General features: G+C 46.2%; 1 protein-coding gene across 1 annotated transcript in view; it reads right to left on the reverse strand.

Moving 5' to 3' along the window:
* The window catches only part of LOC119453576 (neurofilament heavy polypeptide-like), a 512,698-nt gene extending 510,449 nt beyond the window's left edge, over positions 1 to 2,249 (reverse strand). Inside the window, exon 1 of the mRNA XM_049667992.1 lies at positions 1,913 to 2,249. Within this exon, the coding sequence (XP_049523949.1) occupies positions 1,913 to 1,982 (70 nt within the window). The 5' untranslated portion in view covers positions 1,983 to 2,249. The remainder of the gene's footprint in view (positions 1 to 1,912) is intronic.
* Between the last annotated feature and the right edge of the window lie 18,618 nt (positions 2,250 to 20,867).

Genomic DNA, 20,867 nt, shown 5'->3' on the forward strand with positions numbered 1-20,867 from the left:
GAACTCGTTCGCAACTGCTTATCCCGTGAGCTGAGTAAGCAAATTAGAAGCTTTCGAATTTCTGGCCCACCACGACAATGACATCCTCGTAACATGGGAACAGCACGTCACCAGATGTAAGTTCAGCGTTGTGACCGTAGTGTGAGAGAAGTGTGATACGGAACATCGCACGACCATACGTTTTTGGGGATGGAAGTTTGAGGAGACTGGTCAAATAACAAATGGCTTTGGCTAAATGGAATCAACAAATGCACGTATAGGCGGCCTAAATCTAAGGCATTCTTGTTGAATGACTGGACGTTATCGGGCTGATGTCATGTGACCCTTGCGTTCGCTCAGGAATCGGGCCTCTGTGTAGTAACCGCGGCTCTCCTGTAGGCGAATGAGGAACAGTCCTCATTTGTATCGATCTTTCTCGAGACACCAGTAAGCGCTGATATTCCTCACATGCGCACTGAAAAAATATTTTACAATTACAAATAGTCAATTCTCGAACAAATACGAGTAAAAAATCGCGGACTACTGGACTCCTATTAAAAATTTCGAATAATCGCACACTCTCTATGCTGCAGCTCTGCACTTTTTTATTGTTCTGAAAATTCTAGAAATGATGTGAAAGTAAGCTTTTAACCTAATAAATAATTGACGTCTGAAAGGGTTGAATTGTGCTGCCTCATACATTGGCGTTCCAGTTGACCATTTCTCAAAAGCCATCTTCTACCAATTTCTGGCGATCATAATACCAAAGGCAATGTACCTTTTATCAGATTTCGGGGACGGATATCTCAAGATCGGTGCTAGTCTTAAGACGATTTCGATAAGCGTGCTAAGCGAATCATTACAACTGATACCTAGACTTCACGATTTATTATGCACGCATAACTCCAGCTTCTTGCACAATCCACCTAAACAGGCGAAACAACTTTCTCCCATAGGCGTTTTAAAAATTGCATTTGCACAAAAATGGAATGGTGGCATTATAAAGTTCGTAGTTCTACGAAGCCCTCTGTAAAATAAAGAAATACTCCTTTGGGCACAACATTCAGCCAGAAAAAATGAAGAAAATTAGTGATGCGCCGAAGTGAAATGAACGCTGATATATTTTAACGCTCCTGAAGCATTAGGTATGTTCTAGCAGTGAAGTTGCAGAAAAATACAGAGGTGAGGCTACATCACAAAGACTGTATTAAAATGCCGTCTTCATCAAGAGCTATGGAAGAAAAATGAACAAAATCCCGATTGCCCTAATGACTAATTTAACGGAGTCTTGGAACGATGGAAAACTGTCTAACTGCAGGCGAGGGAATGATCGGCATCAAGTGGCCTCTTTACATTTATACCTATGGCATTTTTATAAGTTTCTAATTGCATCAAGAGCAACGACCTCGGTGGTCCAAATAAATGTTTTTTTTCCCTCTCTCTAATGGCATCTAGAGTAAACCGCTTTCAGAGTGCAGCGGAAGTCAGCACGTCTTTCGCTCACAGATTGCTTTCATCTTTGCGGTCATTCCTCTCTCCCAATCTTACTTCTCAGTTATGCTTCGCTTAACCTTCACCTGGACATGGTGTTCAACAATTGAAGCCCCAGTTAACTGTCCAAAGTGTGCGGCTCCAAATTCAATAGTAGGCATTCATCAGCTCCTGAGACTTTGCCCAGAAACGATGGGTACTCGGAGAAAGGTCCTTAGAGCTGCCTTGCTACGAACAAATCAAACTAAATGCGTTGGCTTATGGATGACATGTTCACTAAGCCACTATTGCAATTTCAGCACGAGGAGGGCATCCATGCTTTTATTGAAACAAACATCTATGCCAGAGAGCTAAGCTTTGCTGTAAAAGGAGTAGTCTGAGAATACCTACAAAAACGAAGAAAGAGTGTCAACGCAGGGATAAACGGAACCAGAAAACTCACCAGTATGTTTTGCTGTGGTGACAGCCAGGCAAATGAAGCCGAAGACGGCGACCAACACCAAGAACTTCATGTCTGGACGTGGAGCTGCTCCCTTGTCAATCCTTGTATATACTAAGGGTACTGGTTAGACTGTCGTCCGATAAATGCGATCCTGTCTAAGGGAACTCAACGCCAATTCTGTGGTCTCCCTGCACGCACACGCTGGCCTATATATACCTTTTACGGGACGAGACACCTCGGGCACACCGCTGATAAGGTGAATGCTGCCAACAAGGCTGTCGTACGTTGATGTCACTTTTGACTATGAGAAAGGCGCAATGAGGAAGGTGCGTGCTCAATGCAACCTTTTATTTTTATCGGAGCCATCTTTATTTTCATCTACGCCGCTCGTTAATCCGTCTGGCACGAGCCAGCATTACAAAACCGGCGAGACTACGTGGCGCCAGTACCTATAGAGAGCTGTGGGCGGGGCCAGACTAGCAGTAGCCGTCGGCGTTCAGACAACTCTCGTGCGAAGCACGGAATGGAACTTCTTTTTTTTATGACGCCAGACGAAGCGTTCGATTGCGTGTTATACAGATGGCGTGGTTCTGCGTAACGTGTACATGCGTAAGCTCTTGCAATTTTGTTATAACATCACGCAGAGATCAAACGCATGGAGTGAGTGGCCTTGTTTAGCGGCGAGGGGCATCGGCATCGGCGATGGTATACGCGGATGTGTATGATGATTTCCAATTCAGATGTATTTTTCTGCTCTGTTCACTTCTGCAGTGCCCTTAGCCACTGCAAGACTTCTGACATGCCACAAGCCCGACGCTCGTGTTGTATTGTCACTCGCACTCATTTGTCCCCTTCTCGGGGACTGCATTTCACCAGCTAATAGCTATAAGTTATCGCTCAGTGCAACACGCACCTCCATTACTGGAACTTACTCGAATGTTATCGATAGTTCTATCAGTTGTCTGTTGTCACCGAAACTTACGTAACCTGATCGTATGCATCAGGCGAATTGTGCAATATTTTCGGAAGACACGCGGGCACCAGCGATTATTCCGCAACCTTTGATGACTTATGTACAAAAACCGACACGCTTGACCTGCAGATCAGATTTCGACGATCGCCGACCGTGTTCGCCGCTATCGCTGTGCTTTGACTGTTACTTGCTTTTGTGGGCACAAGTTCGCCCAATAAAAAGAAATGTTTATAGCTCGTACTGCAAGTGCTTGCGTGCGCGTGCGTGCGTGCATGCATGCGTGTGTCGGTCTCTCTCTCTTTCTCTCTGCGTTTCTTTGTTTTCGCTTCTTCACGAGATCACTGTGCCGCGCACTTGTTTGATGGCAAATATTTGTGTGTAAATGATGGCAAAATAATGCAAGAAAAAGCTTATACCTGACCTACAATGATTTTTTTCACCTTCTAGATAGAGAAAATTGGGCAGCTATATCCACTCACAACGGCGCAATTACTCCTGACAGTAATCCCGCAGACAAACACAGTAGAGACGCGAACAACATTTTTCAAGTATTGGCTTCAAAAGGACGGGAGAAAGCGTTGCGCCTGCAGCAGAAACCCAACCACGGACGTTGGAGTCAGTATGTAAGCATAGACACCTGGAGCAACGTCTTGAGCGAGAGGCCAGAAGCAAACACAAAACGACTGCCGCCACAGCGGTAATCGTGCCGAAGTAGCTGGATCGATGACGTTCCACAGGGGGCCGCGGTCCCTGGCTGTCCAAGACAAAGGGCGCCTGTTTGAAAACATGCAGCGCATGCTGGGTGGTGATGGCGGGCAAACACTAGTGCAACTTTTTTACTTCTAAGGACTCTTGGCGCTATATAAAACAAGGCGAAACACGGCAACAACATTCAGCGCAGCGCTCGCGGTATACAAAAAAAGGAAAGCCTTTATTGCCTTCTTGTATCAACCTCGGGCCATTTTTACGTGGTGTAGCTGTAATCTTTGAACGATGTCCTCTTCGCCTTATCAACTACACAATCATTGTCAAGCGCCCATACGGAAACATCATCGGTGGTGCTTTCTTTCATTAAGTCGGTAGTTTTTTATTATGATCAACTAAATGAAACTTCATTATCTCCGTATTGGCATGGATGTCATTGCTTTTCGTTGCGAGACGACAGTGTTTGTTGTTGTTCTGCGTTATCTTGGCTACATCGCACAAGACATTTATCAACCCTTGTTCGCTAATACTCAAAGTAGTAAATGATACCCGGATCGACGAGTTAAGAAAGAAAAACAAGCTTCTCCGAGCATCTTCTGACGTACAGTTCCCAATTAAACATCAGGAGACAGAATTTAGTTCTGGGGTATTACGTGCCAAAACCACAATTTAATTATCAGGGCGGCCGTAGTGTGTTTCGCGTCAGATAGGTAGGGCTGGAGATGTTGAAGATAGCACATGAATGATGGTGGCATGGTGCAACGCCTTCATGATGGTGGCATGGTGCAACGAAATATCTGAGCAATCGGGTGCACCAGCATACCCCCCCCCCCCCCTTGTTTACATAAAGCCCTGTTTTCGGTGAATAAAATTCAATTGATGTCCGCCGTTCCTGTGGTCTTTCTCTGCTCGTCAGTGCTTACTTGTACGCTAGAACGATGTTGCATAATGCGTGATTAAAGCCCATTAAATTGTTTGAGCCTTCTGCGGCGTCCTCCTATTGTTGTGCTACTGCAAGGTTGGCGGTAAAATCACTGACTAAAAAGTTAGTTAAGGTTAATTAGCGAATGGACTGCGACGACTACTCGACCATCTAGTATACACGGCGGTGAAAAAACTAATACTATGAAAAACAACATCGCCTCGGTTAAACCCTATTTCTAAGAACACATGTTACAATAATTTCTTGCACTGTTTACAGTGGTTAGTCCCACTCACTTACTTAATGGCGTAATTGGGAGCCATGTATAAAACATAAATTTTCGTTGCTCTAAATGTACTAGTAGATACAGTTCACAGAATTATGATATCGTTTTACAGCAAAGCCGTTAGCCTCTCGGTGGTCAGCATTTTTCGTGTGCTGTCCGTGAACAAACATTATCATCTTCAGAAATGGCTCATACCCCCTTAAGCAAGCAAAAATTTAATGGCTCATCCCTCTCGCAATGCAGAGGTACAAACACTCAGCAAAGTGAAGCGAACAGTGCATACATTCATTGGAATCACGCATAGAACGTACAGAACAGCGTACAGTCCACCGCAAAAGTTTACGGAATGCGGTTTCCCCTGAAAATGTGAATTTCTGCACTGTTAAGGCGTGACACTTCTAATTTAATGGATCACTATGTAGGTGGCGAAGGCTACTGAATGCTGGAAAATTTCTTTCAGGCTGCGTAACCACGCTTCGCGAGAATTCAGCTTCTTAGCCGATCCTGCTTCCGGTAAACTTTTGCGGTTGACGGTACATTTCAATAAAGAAACAAGCTCAAAACAAGGATTTACCCTTACGAGCAATGACTCATACCACCGTAAGCAAGCATAAAATGCAATGGCACGTACCTCCGTAAGCAATGGCTCATACCCATGTAAGGCGGAGCCTACAAGCGCTCAGCAAGGTGAACAGTGTATACATTCATGCATACATTCGGTGGTGTTGCACTCCTGTACCACAAGAAGGGGAAAGCCTGCTGCGGATTTGGTAATACATAAAGTTATACAATCAGGGTTAGATTCTTTATAAGGCAAATTGGTAATGCATTTGGTTATAAAATCGGGGTTAGGCTTCTCGCAAGACATAACGAGCCGCAATGGCGAGTACCCGTGTGGCACAAAGGCGACCTTCTGAACGCCACATATGAACACTTACCGTAGTACCTGAAGTGGAGCATATAAGTGCTCGCACTAGGCCACACCTTTAGTCAGCGAGATGGCTGCGACGTGACGTGTGTAATCACGCACGCACTAGGCACAGCTTTAGTAAACCCTGAACCGGGAGCAGCCATGGCTCAGCTGAACAGTTCTGATGCATTTTGTCTCTCTATTTAAACCTCTCTCGGAGGATGATGGATCTGTTATTATTGGGCCATTTACGCACGAAGAATTAGAACTTGACATTGACGAGTTACCGCTTTCCAAAACACCAGGTCCTGATGAAACCTCCGAAGAATTCTATAAAGCATTTAGGTTTGTTGTAAGCCCTGTTTTACTTAATACATTTACTACTCGTTTTGATGAAGATTGCCTGCGACGATCATTTACAAAAAGTCGTAATAAATTGATTCCTTAAAGTAGTGACATAAAATGTCGGTCTGTGGAATGCTATAGGCCCATTACGCTGACGAATGTAGACTACAAAGTTTATGGGATAGTCTTATCTAATGAACTTCAGTGTGCAATGCCATTACTTACTGGACCTCAACAGGCTAGTGGATTAATAAGCCGTTCCATACAAACAAACTTACATCTAGTCCAAACAGCTCTTAAGTATTGCTCATCCTACTGTGACCACTTTGCACTGCTTCAGATCGACTTAGAAAAAGCGTTTCACCGAGTGAGCCATGCATTCCTTTTCAAACTTTTCGAATGTGTTATTGTTGGCTCCGTTGTTTACAAAGGTGCTCGTGTGTGCATGTGCCATCTGTTCTACCAGTATCATTGTTAATGGTAACCTCTCCGAGGCGGAGTCTGTTCTTTCCTCTGTAAAACAGGGTTGTCCGTTATCACCACTTCAATTTGCCCTTTATTTAGAGTCATTGTGTATAAGGATTCTAAAGTGCTCAGACATTCATGGCTTTTACATTTTGGGCAACGATCTCAAAGTAATATGTTACTTAAATGATATTGCATTTTTTCTGCCCAGAGAAACCGAGCATTGACAAAGTTGTATCATTGACTGAAAAAAATTTGTATGGCTTCCAGTGCCCAGATAAATTGCTTAAAAAGCTCAGGCCTTTCGCTTCGTTTATGGTGATGTACGCCGACTCACTATGCTGGTATAGAATGGACAACCGTGCCACCTAATGCCTCAATTGGTGTTTGTTGTGATGCATATAAGCTTAGTGCACATTTCGGGCAAGAACGTGTACCGGTACTTCAAAACCATGCGGATACCTTTACTCCACACCGCCTTTCAATATTTGGTAGTGTGGCGGTTTGTAACTTGTTCTTCAGTAGAAAAACATTTTAGGTGCCTGAACCGTTTCACCGTTTTCATAGAATATTCTATACTTTTGTGTGGTCTGCTACGTATAAGCCTATGAGACGAGATAATATGTTTAGACCAGTGTGTGCCAGTGCACATTGGTAAATCTATTTGTACCACAAATTGCTTGTCGTTTCTTCTTTTTTCGAGATATTTCACACCTAATACTGTGATCATTCATACAAGTTAACTTAGTCACTGCTTTACCCAACCTGGTGGTATCACCCCAATATTCTGACTGACATTGTTTGCGGGGTTTTGTGCATGAAGTGTATTTCTCTGCGCATTTCCTCTTGGTTCGGTTTTCTACTGGGTATCTCTAGACAGCGTCCGGAAAACAACTGTATAAACATTTGATATCCATGATTTTCCCCCCTCCCCTTTACCATTTTCTATTCTCCTCTCTGCGAGGGCATGACGTACTTCTGTGAGTCCGCAAGATGCATTTATCTCATCGTACAAAGAACTTTTCTTTAAATTATACAGTGAAAGGTTGCCTGTGAAAACTTGGTTGCACAAAAAAGGATTTTTTTCTATCGACTATAAATTTTTGCCTTTGCAATGTATCCGAGACTGTAGAGCATTGCTTCACAAGTTGTAGAGATGCAATATTATTTTGTAATGTGCTTCAAAGAACTCTCAAAAAACCCTTCATTTTGAATCAGCATACCATCCAATACTTCATTACACCCCACGGAGAAGACGTGCCAGTTGATATGTTTTTCCTAATTGAACTACATCGCTTATGGGAGACACACATGGTGGACCGACACGCTGAACCTCCTGATTCGTCGAAATTTTAGTATGCTCATATGATTGGTTAGTTGAACTTGAATAAACTTGAACTCAAGCTTGGAGGACGTACATGACTTAACAGAGGTTCATCCGGACTGGTACCACCTCTAGATAAGTTGCTTGTCATTGCCACTTTCAGTTCAAAGCTACTGGTAGTTTTTTAGTGGTACATGGTGTGCTCAACGTGATTTATAGGTCCTTTTTAGACCATGAATAGGAGATGTGTTGGCTAGCGCTTGCATGTTTGTCGCGGATAGTTAGTTTGTTGCATATATGTGATGCAATAAATAATTAAACAGCCTGTAAGAAAAGAATAACGCCGCTGTGATTTCAGGGAAGCGTGCTCGTCTCGCCCCGAAATGTAACAAATTTTCTTTTCTAACCCACTAATTTACTTTGTTTGCAGGAACCTTCCAGAGAAATGTGATGTTAATCCGAGCTTTTCTTGCGCCGACGGCCATTTTTCGTCAAGGCGCAGTTTCGCCAAGGTCACCGCCAAGGGCACACCAAGGCCACCGCGTACATAGACAACTAAGGCTTTCGGCTTAAAGCTATTGCATGCCCACCTCGGCGGTTGTAGTGGTGGTTTTCCAACAGCTTCGCTGGACATCCACTTTTGCAGTGCCGGGATAGCGAGTCACTTTGTTTAGTGGCTGAATTAAAGGGTTGCAAAATTCTTAGTTTCATCTTCTGAAAATTTGTGATTTTCAATTTAAAAAAAAATTAAAGATCGATAGCCTAAAAGGTCACAGTCACCGCGTAAGCTAGAGGAGCGGCTCAAGAGTAGCTCCAATTTCGGCGCTACGCACAGCAGGGTCTTCGCGACCAAGTCTCTTCGCTTCGTTTTCACGAGAACGATGTGAACTGTCTTCCCGGCGTCGCCGGCGAGCTGCGGATAGTACTGCTCTCTGTACAGCAGTCGGCTGAGCCTGATGATGCCTGGTTCCAGCCGCACACATATCTCCACAATTCGCTTCTTCAGCAGGGGTATGTACCTTCCGAGGAGTAGCCATAACCTGTGCCGAAGAGGTTTCTAGTATACCTGGTGCACATCTCACATTCCTTGACTCGTCGCACGGTACGTTGTTGATGATGATGATGGTTTATTGGCATCTTTCAAAACGGGGTGGTGACCGTAGTCACCTAGCCTGTTTGAGTTAACCAGGTCCAGCTACATGCAGCATGAAACTGCTATATACAACTGCTATATGTCGGGACATGTGGTGGAATATTACCGAACTGCAAAGCAAATTTTGTACGTATCCAAGCTATGCGGCACGCATGTCACCTGACGTGTCAAATGGCTGGATACGATGGTAATGACGATGATTATCATATAATGGCAAACGGGACGGTGACACACACTCACCTAGCCCGCTTGAATTATTCAGGTATGCCATACATGTTTTACAGCGTAAGCTGTTGTGGTGCTCGTTCCAATAGCCGTTTCGGTTCGCGATGATGCCGCCGCCGGCGTTTGGTGGCGTAGCCGCTATCGCGCCGCTATCGGCCTACGCCGCCAGTGGCGGCGTAGCTGCTATCGCTGCGACTGCGAAAAAAGGTACCCACTCTCAGCCGGGATAGAGCCTAGGCCCGCTGTGTGGGAATCGGATACTTTACCACCGAGCCACGCAAGCGCTTGCTATCAGAAAGAAGAAAATTTCCCTTTATAGGCAGGCGCACAGGGGCAAACGACCTGAGCCTCCGCCAATATGGTGGCGCCATGTAGTTAACGTGCCTGGAACCGCCGCGTGCGACGAGTTGCGATTCAGCCGCGATGTGATTCAGACGAGGCGCGATCAACGCTATCCCGATGATAGATGTGCGCCACGTATTTTGGGAACCTCTTTGGTACACGATATAGCGTCTCCTCGCAAGGTACGAACCACAGCTGAAGAAGCGAATCGTAAGATTACGTGCGCGGCTCCAACCAGGCATCATGGGGATCAGCAGACTGCTGTGCAGAGAGCATCACAAGCCGCAGCTCGCCGTCGAAGCCGACGCCGGGCGGACAGTTCAGATCGTTCTCGTCAAAATAGAGGCGAAAACATTTTGCCGCGAAGACCTTGTTGTGCGTGGCGCCGAAATTGTAGCTACTCTTGCGCCACTCAACCAGCTTACGCTGTGACGGTGCTGCGTGTGCCACATAGACCTGCGGCTTTTTCCATTGCGTCAGTATTTATACATCCCCATAATCTTGTTTTTTTTCCTCAAGACTTCTCCATCTATCTTGTAACGCGGCTTATGCAACTGCTACATGGTGTGCAACCTTGTGCAATTATTTGCTACTGCAATGCAAATGGTGCACGTATAGACGATACGTGGCGCGTATATGACATCGCCAAGTGGCACGATACGGTGCTAATGATGATGATAATGATGATATTTAGACAACTACCCAGCTTGATTTATTAGGGTACACAATATATAGATTTTTTCGCATTCATGTATATACAACTCCTAAAATTCCTTTCCTGAAACCTTCTGTCATGTACTGCTACCTGTGCATCTGCAACATGGCGTTCTACCTGGTGTAATAATATGCCACTGCAATACAAATTCCCATTTACCGATGTTACGCGGCACGCATGTCACATGGCATGTATTCGATAAAAAGCAAGGAAGAGATTGATTCGTCCGGATCTCTTACACTCACAGGTAGCGGCACAAGGTAGATTTTGAAGGAAGGAAAAAAATCAGGAGATTTATACAGAAATGGTAGCTAAAAACATGTATAGCATACCTGATTAAATCAAGCAGGCTAGGCGACCATTTGTAACAGCCCCGTTTCACAGGGAGTGCAAATAAATAACTATCATCATCATCGTGTGTCCTCGCGCGCTAACTCGCGTTTATAGGGCATTTTTCCGCTGTTTGACAGCAAGCGCTTGCGTTGCTCAGAGGGTGTTGCAGCAGTCTTCGCACTGTCGTTTTATTCCCTACTAGCTTCTTCGCCGTCTGCGGCGTCCATCAGGTGTTCTGGCACAACGTCGCTTAGGAGTGGGCCTGTAACGCTGGCATAAGAGCGCACGCACTGGGAGTCATCGTGGCCGAAGCGACGACAGACCCCACATCGTGGAACGTGGCACTCTCGTCGGATGTGCCCGATGCCGTGGCATGGGAGGCAGAGTGACGATTTGCCAGGAACGAAGACTAGCGCCATGTCCTCAGCTACACGCAGCTGGTGTCGAAAGTCATCCACTGTAACGCCCACCTTTAATTTAAGCGTCACCGAGCGGTTGGTTGATCTTTTGTCGATGCAACCCTTCCACTTGCCTCTGCTGAGTTCCGTAACTTTTCCACACGGCACCAAAGCCACTCGCACGTCATCGTCTTGTACGCCATGAAGGAGCCAGTATAGCTGCAGTCGGACACCTTTATCGCGTGGGTCGATGACCATGCCGCAGTGGTCTTTAACGTCGAACGCACCTGCCGCTTCTTTTTGCCTTCCTCATCCATAAACGTCACTGCCCACAGGTGATTCATTTGGTATGCCCCGAGGGCAATGATTTCCGGCAGCTGCGAGAGACGCGCAAGCAGTCTCGGACATGTGCACTCGATATGGCCTAGCTTTTATATCGCCATGCAAAAAAAAAAAAAAAACGTGTGTGAAACAGACGCACCTGTGGGCAGATGAGGGAGAACAACCTGGTAATCTTCAGCCGGCTTTTCTGTACACCTGATGCCGCGGGCCACACGGGCCGCTGTAACCTCCCCTACAAGGGAGCACATGATAACACGTCCGAACGCTGCAATGGCCGAGCGCAAGCCACGCAAGCGCTTGCCAGATGCTTCTTCAGGAGTTGTTCAGTAAGTGAATGGTGGTGCCGAGCCCTCCATTGCAGCATCAGAAACGAAGCCAGAGACTACAACAGGTGACGCAGAAACGAAGGCCGCAAGCACGTCATAGACAGTAGCGCAACACGTCGACCACGAGGCAACGGACGTCGAGATGCTCACGACCGGAAGCGTCGCTGCAAAGCGTGCTTACGAAGACTCCGACAACATAGGGAAAGCGAGCGCGTCACGCACCGGCGAGCCTCCAACGAAGGCATCGTCTAGGCGATGGTCTTCGGTTCAACCGAAGCCAAAGTTGTCGCCTGACCGTAGGGTGACCCTTACAACGCACCCGCTCTAGCGGAGGTGACGTTACAGAGGCCTTCAACGTGGACCACAAGAATCCCACTGTTGCGATGTGAGTAGGACGCCTGGCCAAGCAACCTCCATGAAATGGCGACTTACTTTAAATCTGGTCTTCGCGTTGCGACATTGAATGTAAGAGGACTGTGTTCACGCAGGAGGCTATGCCTGATTAGTCGCATTCTTTTGGAAAATGACGTTGACCTTCTTAGTGTACAAGAAACAAAAATTGAAAGTGAGCAGCAAACAGAACAAATGGTTCATTTTTTTCACTCTAGATACAATACATGTGTTTGCCATGCTCTTGGACAGTCAGGAGGCAGCGTCACTTTTATTCGCAATAGCATCGCGGTTGTTGAAAAAGTGCCTGCGTGCGATAGTGGGAGAGTGGTTGCATGTGATTTTATTTTTTCTGTATTACAGTGGCGTGCTGTGTGTGCATTTACGCACCAAACAAAATGCACGAACGATAATTTCTTTAGGTATGCAGAAGGGTTCTCCAAACTGAACTAAATGTTGTGGTTCTAGGAGACTTTAATTGCGTCTGTAGAGTTCAGGATAAAACAACGGGTCTCAATGTGCACGATAGAAGCGCGGAGCTGTTGAGTGCAATAGTGATTGAGTGAGCGCTTGAAAACATCGGTTATGTCATGACGCGACATGGCCAAGCAAGGTGTACACATATTCAAGGTGACTCCCATGCCAGGCTAGATAGAATACACATACCGCCGAGATTTGTACCACTATGCTCCTCTTATGAAACGCAACATCTTAGTTTTAGTGACCATTGTTTGGTCACGGTTACCAGTGGTGAAAAAGAAAGGTTGTGAAGTTTAATTGGTTTCTATGGAAGTTTAATGAGAAACTACTGCAAGATGAAGTGTTTGTCACAAGAACCAAAGAGTCTATTTTTAGTGCCCTGCATACCGAAACTAACAGTTTCATACCAGTGTGGGAACAGTTGAAATGTGATATAAAAATTGCTGCAATGGATAGAGCATGTGTATTGCGTCACAAGGAAAAGCAGCAAGAGAAACAGTAATGGCACGTACACACTAGCGGCAAAACGCGCGCGGCGCGCCGGCGGCGGCAAAACGCAGCAGCGGCAGGGCGGCCACACCAACCGGCGGCGCGCCGCTGCGGCAATCACTTGACAGACTAGACTCCTCTCCCCTTCTCGATCTATCCGGGAGCTCACGCGTGCAGATGATAGTGCGAAACGAGCCACTTATATAAACAAGCGGTCGGGCGGGTCCGCATTGCACCAGTTTCCCGCGCGCACGTCACGGAAGCGGGCCGCTCTCATTGGTCTCCTTCATCCGCGGCACGCGGCAAACCGCAAAAAATCGGTCCAGGAGCGATCCCTGCCGCGGCAACAAAAACCCGTTTCGCGACTGCTTTCGCGGCGCGCGTCTTGCCGCCGGCGGCGGGCCGCGCGCGTTTTTCCGCTAGTGTGTACGTGGCATTATGGCACGTACACACTAGCGGCAAAACGCGCGCGGCGCGCCGGCGGCGGCAAAACGCAGCAGCGGCAGGGCGGCCACACCAACCGGCGGCGCGCCGCTGCGGCAATCACTTGACAGACTAGACTCCTCTCCCCTTCTCGATCTATCCGGGAGCTCACGCGTGCAGATGATAGTGCGAAACGAGAAACAAGCGGTCGGGCGGGTCCGCATGGCACCAGTTTCCCGCGCGCACGTCACGGAAGCGGGCCGCTCTCATTGGTCTCCTTCATCCGCGGCACGCGGCAAACCGCAAAAAATCGGTCCAGGAGCGATCCCTGCCGCGGCAACAAAAACCCGTTTCGCGGCTGCTTTCGCGGCGCGCCGCGCGCGTTTTTCCGCTACTGTGTACGTGCCATTACGCAGTGAGCTGGAGTGTATGTTAGGCGTAGAAAATGAAGTGCCTGGAGCGTTTAAAAAAGAAATAAAAGAGGTGAAAGCAAAGCTCGAGTTGACCGATGAAGATAAGTACCGCGGCGCAATGATAAGGGCGCGTACTGAAAGATTGTGGCTGGGCGAACCGGCCACTAAGCCTGTGCTTAGCGAAGAAAAGAAGCGTGCAGCAAATAAAGCGATAAATGAAATTCTATATCGCATGAAATTTACCAAAGAAAGCATTGAGATAACACTTGCATTCGTTGAATTTACGCAGAGCTTCCTGGCCAAAAAATAAGTGACCCCAGGGCCGGTATTTTGTAGCGATGCCTTTAGAGTAATAATGCCTTTTCGCGCTTATCGCGCTTTGTCAGTGGTCGGAGCGATGGTCCGCTCGCGTTATCAACGGGATCCGCCGGCCGTGAGCGGTGGATGATAAGACTAGAGTAGAATAAGTCATAATGCCTCGCTACAAAATCGCGGCCCAGGCGCTTCCGAGTTGACTTTCTGTAACTTATGCCAAGAATAGAAGACTCGGTTAGAGAGTTACTGGAATCTGAAATTACCGTGGCCGAAATTGAACCAGCTATAGATCAGCTAAGTAACGGCAAGTCACCTGTGCCGGATGGGCTGGGTGCAGCCATATACAAGTCAAGACAGATTTGGCAATGGCCTTATATCGAGTGATCGCTGAATTGTATGAAAAAAAGCAAGCCCCCTATCTTTTAGGACCGCGCATGTAGTACTGATTCCCAAAACTGATGACCCTGCACAGTAACTTTCAGTCGAGTCTTACCATCCTATTAGTTTTATCAATAGACTACAAAATATACATGAAAGTGTTAGACGGCTCCAAAATGTTATTAAGTCCCTTGTTTGCCCGCATAAAACATGTGGCATTAAATGTAGAAAACTTTTTTCGAGCATAGACATGGCTTGAAATATTTTGGAATGTTGTGACGTCATCCATGATTGTGTAGCCTTGATTCAGTTAGACTTACATAAAGTATTCGATAAAGTTGTACATGAAGTTTTGTTTTTACTGTTGGAGCATGTAAATGCTCGGTCTGTGAAGGTGTGAAAATGGTGGATCATGATTGTACAGCCAAATTTGTGATTAACAGCGAATTAAGTGATTCAATTCCTGTGCGGTGGAGCGTGAAACAAGGATGTCCTTTGCCTCCGGTTCTTTTTGCGATTTACCCGGAACGTTTTTGTTTAGGTTTGCTTGCAACACCACGTATTCGAGGCACCACATATTTCAGCAGTGAAATTAGGGTTATATCTTATGCGGACGACATAGCCGTGTTTTAAGTCGTGGGCTTGGTTTGAGCGTAGAATTAAATTTAATGCGTAAGTGTCAAATGACCCATTGAGTGAAATGCAGCTCCACTAACGTGAAATCTGGGGAGGTGCGAAGTATGCACTGATGCACCGCTAATGGGTTCATACTGCCTTAAGCAATGGCTCAAAACCCCGTAAGCGTGGCCTCCCCATTACTACAACAGAAGAGAAGTGAAATCCTACGCTGGAATGATGAGCGGCAACGCAGCCAGCTGTGGAAGACGACAACGAACACGGGAGCGCTCGGCACGCGCTAAGGTGCGACGACCTTTATACGCTCGGGCCGTCGGCGTCTCCTGTCGTCGTCGTCGTCGTCACGGTACTCAGGCTGTCGGCGTGCTCCTGACGTGCTACATAAATGTGTTTTTCTGAGTGTGAAAGAATCCGGCGAATACACGCAGAATTGCCGCGCGACTGGCCTGTCGAGGCACATTGCGTGTATTCGCGGGTTCCTTCCACGCTCGAAAAAACACTTTTAGGTAGCACATAATGAGAAACAGAAAGTTGTATCGGGAGTTTTTCATGTCGCTCTACAATTTTCGCATTGACACTTTGATAATCAGGACAGTACTTCTCGAGTTAGATCACTTATTACAATTACCTAATAAAATCTCACTAACTAAAACATTACTGGCGGCTACTCAACTGTACTGGAATCAATACGCACCATGTTTGCTTCGCGTAACGCCGTTCCTCTTTTTTTCTTAAATCGTGCTGCGTAATAGCTGGGATACCCTGTACAGTGACTGCAGGGAGCGGACTTTTTTTTACAGCGTAAAAAACAGGGCTAATTCCAATAGCCGTTTCGGTTGGCGATAGTGTCCGCCGCCGCTGCCTCCACCGCCGGCGCAGGTGTCCGGTGTCCGTAAGCGCTATCGCCTGAAATGGGAAAAAAAGTGGAGGACACTAAAGCTTCGCGTTTAAGAGAGGAACGCGATAGCATTCAAAGATCCCTGACTGCTTCTCACGGTTGCCGACGACTGCAGCTTGTGCATCTGGCAAACACTGGCGGCGAACGCTATTTACGTATAGGCGAGCTTTCTGGTAGAAACGCGGCCTCTTGCGTGGGCCAATCCCGGAGATGGTGCACAACCGCGCCAAATAAGTTACATCATTTTCAAGTTTCGTGTTTGTTTCGCACTTTTAATATTTCAGTCTGAGATAATTTAACATAAAAGCCGTGGGTTGTGGGTGTTTTGTTTCATGACATTTGTTTGCGGACTGTCATTCTCAAAATTCCGAGGAATAATTATGTTAAGAATTTGAGACAAGGAATGAGCAACCATACTGATAATATGGCGTGGCAATATAACCAGCATATATCGCACTTCATATAAAAGGGCGTGCGCTTTACATATACATATAAATAGATTCGGAGAACCCTGCGTCGTTGGGGATGATTTGCTCGGCCGCGAACGCCAGCGCCAACACCGATGCCGACGCCGGATTTTCAGCGACACGGGACCCTTACGCTATCGCGTTGGAAGTACCCCGTTTCAGCCGGGATCGAACTCAGGCCCGTGGCACGGGAGTCAGATACTCTACCACTGAGCCAAGCAAGCTTTTTTTTTCTTTATTGCTATTTCACAAACACAAACAAAATTATGAGATACAGAAGTACATCTTCTAAATACACCAGCCACAACTCGGCCAGTCTATGTGGTTTAAAAAGGCTTCACAGAAGCCAATTGATGTATTACAGGCAGCCACTCCGGGGGTTCACATGGTGCTCTGAACAAGTCTCGTGTGTAGATCATACTCTCACCAAAATAGTGTCTTGCTGAGTGAGCCTGTATATGAGCATGCCTGATATCCATTCTCGTCTTCCATACGCTACGCATGCAAAGCAACATTAGCATATCACTCGGCACTTCCCCTGTATGCGCACGTGGAAGAAACCATATTCCAAAAGGGATTAACGACAATTCTTTTTTTAGAAGTTCTTTGTACCGCATCCCACAGAAATACGGCATCGTGGCAGTCTAGAAAAATATGCTCTATCGTTTTCGGTTTGTTACAGATTAAAAAGTATACTGACGAAGGTACAAAAGGACCTTTACTTTGTAACCATGTTTTTAGAGTGAGAGTGTCCGTATGTATCTGAAAAAAGAACGTTTTAGCTGAGGGCCTGACCGGCATTTCTTTAACACACTTTAACAGATCGCGCTCAGGAACTAGCTTGTAGACAGCTCGATAGACAGGTGTTGGTAGGAACAGATCAACACTATCACGCTACAAACGCTTTTTCGTAACATCACACAAGTATTCATATAAAAATATTGCCTTGAGCAAGCGTATAGACATAACCACTTCGCGCAAATAAGAACTAAGCGGTCGCGTTTTCAAGAAAACTGATGATATAACAAAATGAAATAGTGCTGGGATCACAATCCCCCAAAAACATCAGCTTGATCCCGCACAATAAAGAATCTCTTCACCGACTGCTTGAAGAACAGATGCGACAGCCCTAGAACCCCATTTTTCACTTTATGAACCGACTGCTGTACTCCCACTGCGATCCCTATATAAAAGTCGCAAATACTCGGTGGATTTTTGAACCGAACTTCTAGCCATGGTCATCACTTGCAACACGTACAACACTTTGGTAATTAAAAACATAATGCAAACGGAAGCTCTTGCAAACCCTGAAAAGTTATGGCCACCCCATTTATCGGTACTACTTTTAACGCGTTTGTTTTACTCAGACCAATATTCCTCAGCGTTTTGGTAATAGTTTAGCGGAACCCGGAGCTACTTTCCCGAGGAAAATGTTCAATTCATATTGCAGTACACTTCGGGTGTGCTCTGCCAGTTTTCATGCCAAAATCCAAGGCATTTCGGCCAACTGATCGCGCTACCTGTTGCTGTACAGAAAGCTGTAATTATATTCAGAACTTCCTCCACGCATTTTATACTTGCTTCGCGTAACGCCATTCCTCCTTTTTTTTAAATCGTGCTGCGTGATAGCTGGGACACCCTGTATATATTAACTAATTTATCCTAAACGCAACACACCTGATAAATTTGTAGAATTAATGCTGAGAAAAAAGATTTCTCCTTTCCTATGTATTTAGATAGGAGCCCCCAAGCTAAAGGCTTTCTCCTAAATGGGGACGTTGTTACGCTTGACAGGTCACCTTTAGATGTCATTGTTTTTTATTCCGTGTGTTTGCTACCTGAGCCATCCTCGTGCCAGAGGTGTTTGCCTATTTTTCGTCCTTCCTTTAAGCATCGATTTGGAAAGCCGTAAGCGTAGGCTGGAATTATTGTGGTTAAGGCAAATGAGCGGACAAAGATAACTGCCCCACCAAACCCCGACAAAAAAGCACAAATGACGATTTGGCTGCGCAGTTGCAACTTCTCTCTACGGGGAAGAACGGCGCCGTTCATCGTGTGTGTGGCAGCCGCCCATGTAAGCAAAACTTCCTTGTCAGTTAACTACGCTGCCAATTATACAATAATTGGTGATGGAACTAACACGCGTCACGCTTAGTTAAAACGGAGCAGAAAAAAAACTTTTCGCGTGATAGGAGAGACAGAAAAAAAAGACCGCATACTTCTGTGATTGCTTCGGCTCTGAACTAGGGTTGCCAACTCTCGCGTGGATGAAGTGAGGAGAGGGACTGGAGGGGGGGGTGAGGGGTGGTGGGCTAGAGCTCGGCTGATGCCGACCGACCCTGTAATTGCCCAGAGCCGCCAGTTGCCACGCTAACACGGCTGCCAATACAGATACAGGTACTGTGAATGATTAGGGTTTACAGTAACACTACAACGATGAAAAAAACATTCTTTATGCTTATCAAGAAAACAGAAGTAAAAAGAGATTAATGTGCAAGAGGGCTGTCGGGCATTATAGAACGAAAATCAGGTTTATTGAACTTTTATTCAGAAGAAAAAGAACGCGGGACATATTTCCGTCCCAACTGGGTCAAGTCGGGACTGGGGACCTTGACTCAAATTTGGCGGCTATATCGCTTAACTCTGGACTGTTGGCAACCCTACTCTCAACTCATTTATTGCGGCAGCAACATTATCCCACAGCGAAGACCTCCATCGTATTTGTAATTGACAGCATTTTTTTATGAAATAAATGCGCTCACCAACAACGGGGAGGAAGCAAAAGCCAGTGGTTACAGGGATGTTGCTTGAGGGAGTGGGATGGGTCTCGTCGTAGAGCAATGCATTAATTTCTAGTAATCACATCAAAGACGTTTGTAACTTAAATTGCGGACTTTTTATGTGCCGAAACAGCGATCTGGTCATGAGGTGAGCCGTTAATATAGTGGGGAGTTCTAGATTAATTTAGACCACCTTGGGTGCGATCGCCGATCTTCGCTCGAAACGCGTTCTGTTCATCTGCTGCAACGTCACAAATTGGGTATAAAAAAGGTATTTTTTTCTTCTCAAGCTTAAAGACGTTCTGAAAAAGTAATACGTATGCCTACTACAATTTACAACAAGTAGTTTATCGGCGTGGTCGCTAGGTGGTGTCACGCACAGCGAAAAAAGAAAAAAAAAAGAAACGACGGCGACGGTGCCGCACTTTTCAAGAGGCAACCAGAACATTCCACTGGCTCGCTTGCACCCGATGATGGGGTCGAGATCGCTGCACAACCAACGCACTGTTCGTTTCTAGAAACAAAAGCGACGCCAGAATTCGCTTTCTCCCATCTCGTCAAACGCATTTCGCACCTCCAACCGCTCTGCTTCCTCCTTGAGCAACGCCAACGCAGCAACCTAACCTTCCATTGCAGCGGCCATTTTCTCGAATTAGACTATGCAGTGGAACCAAGCGTGACATTCGTAGCAGTCATTCGGATCCAATCCAATCCAACACACGTGTAATGCGAAGGCGGTCTCACAACGAGCTCATGATTACTCGAACTCCACACCTGTTGTCGCGTTCTGCTCCAAGCAGACGACATGCTGGGTTTGAAAATGATTGACAGGAGTGCGCCGTCAATTTGAGGTCGCCAAAAACGTGGTCCCGCCCCGCGGCTGAGGATGTCAGCGTGGCCTAGGCCAATCGCGCGCGGCGTAACCGAACGAGCACTCCGAACAACGATCTGCGATCGCGCCCCTGGTGTTGTTTAACGCAAATTTAACGGGCGGTACACGAATATTTTTCAATTCACCTCCATCAGAATCCGGCCGCCGCAGCCGGGATTTAACACACGAACTCGAGCTCAGCAGCGCAATGCCACAACCAATGGGATTTTGAGGCATGTGACTTGAAAAAAAAATGAAATGTATAATATGCTCCTGAGACTACCTGTACATTATATTGTATATTACTTGAATCCTTTTCTGAAATATTTCGAACGAGATTACGTGTTATGTAAATTGCGTATATAATGTCACATGCATGAGGAACAGCATAGAAGTGGTTGAATCATGATGTTAGAGTAAGCTTTCGAGAACATTAATGCTAATTCAATATAGGCCATTGTGCGTCATGTTTCTTGTTTATTTTGTGTGTTATCATGACAAGGTTACCTTGTGGTGAAGGTAACGAGTTTCCAAAAGTTGATTAATACAGCCATATTGTCTGGTTTCATGATTGTATTGGACGACGTCGAAGAACCTCCCGGCCAGATGACCCAGCAGCGTGGCGCTTGAGATTATTTTGAATGTGAAGTT

This window comes from Dermacentor silvarum, chromosome 5 (genome assembly GCF_013339745.2).
Source record: "Dermacentor silvarum isolate Dsil-2018 chromosome 5, BIME_Dsil_1.4, whole genome shotgun sequence".
In the NCBI taxonomy this organism is placed as follows: Eukaryota; Metazoa; Arthropoda; class Arachnida; order Ixodida; family Ixodidae; genus Dermacentor; species Dermacentor silvarum.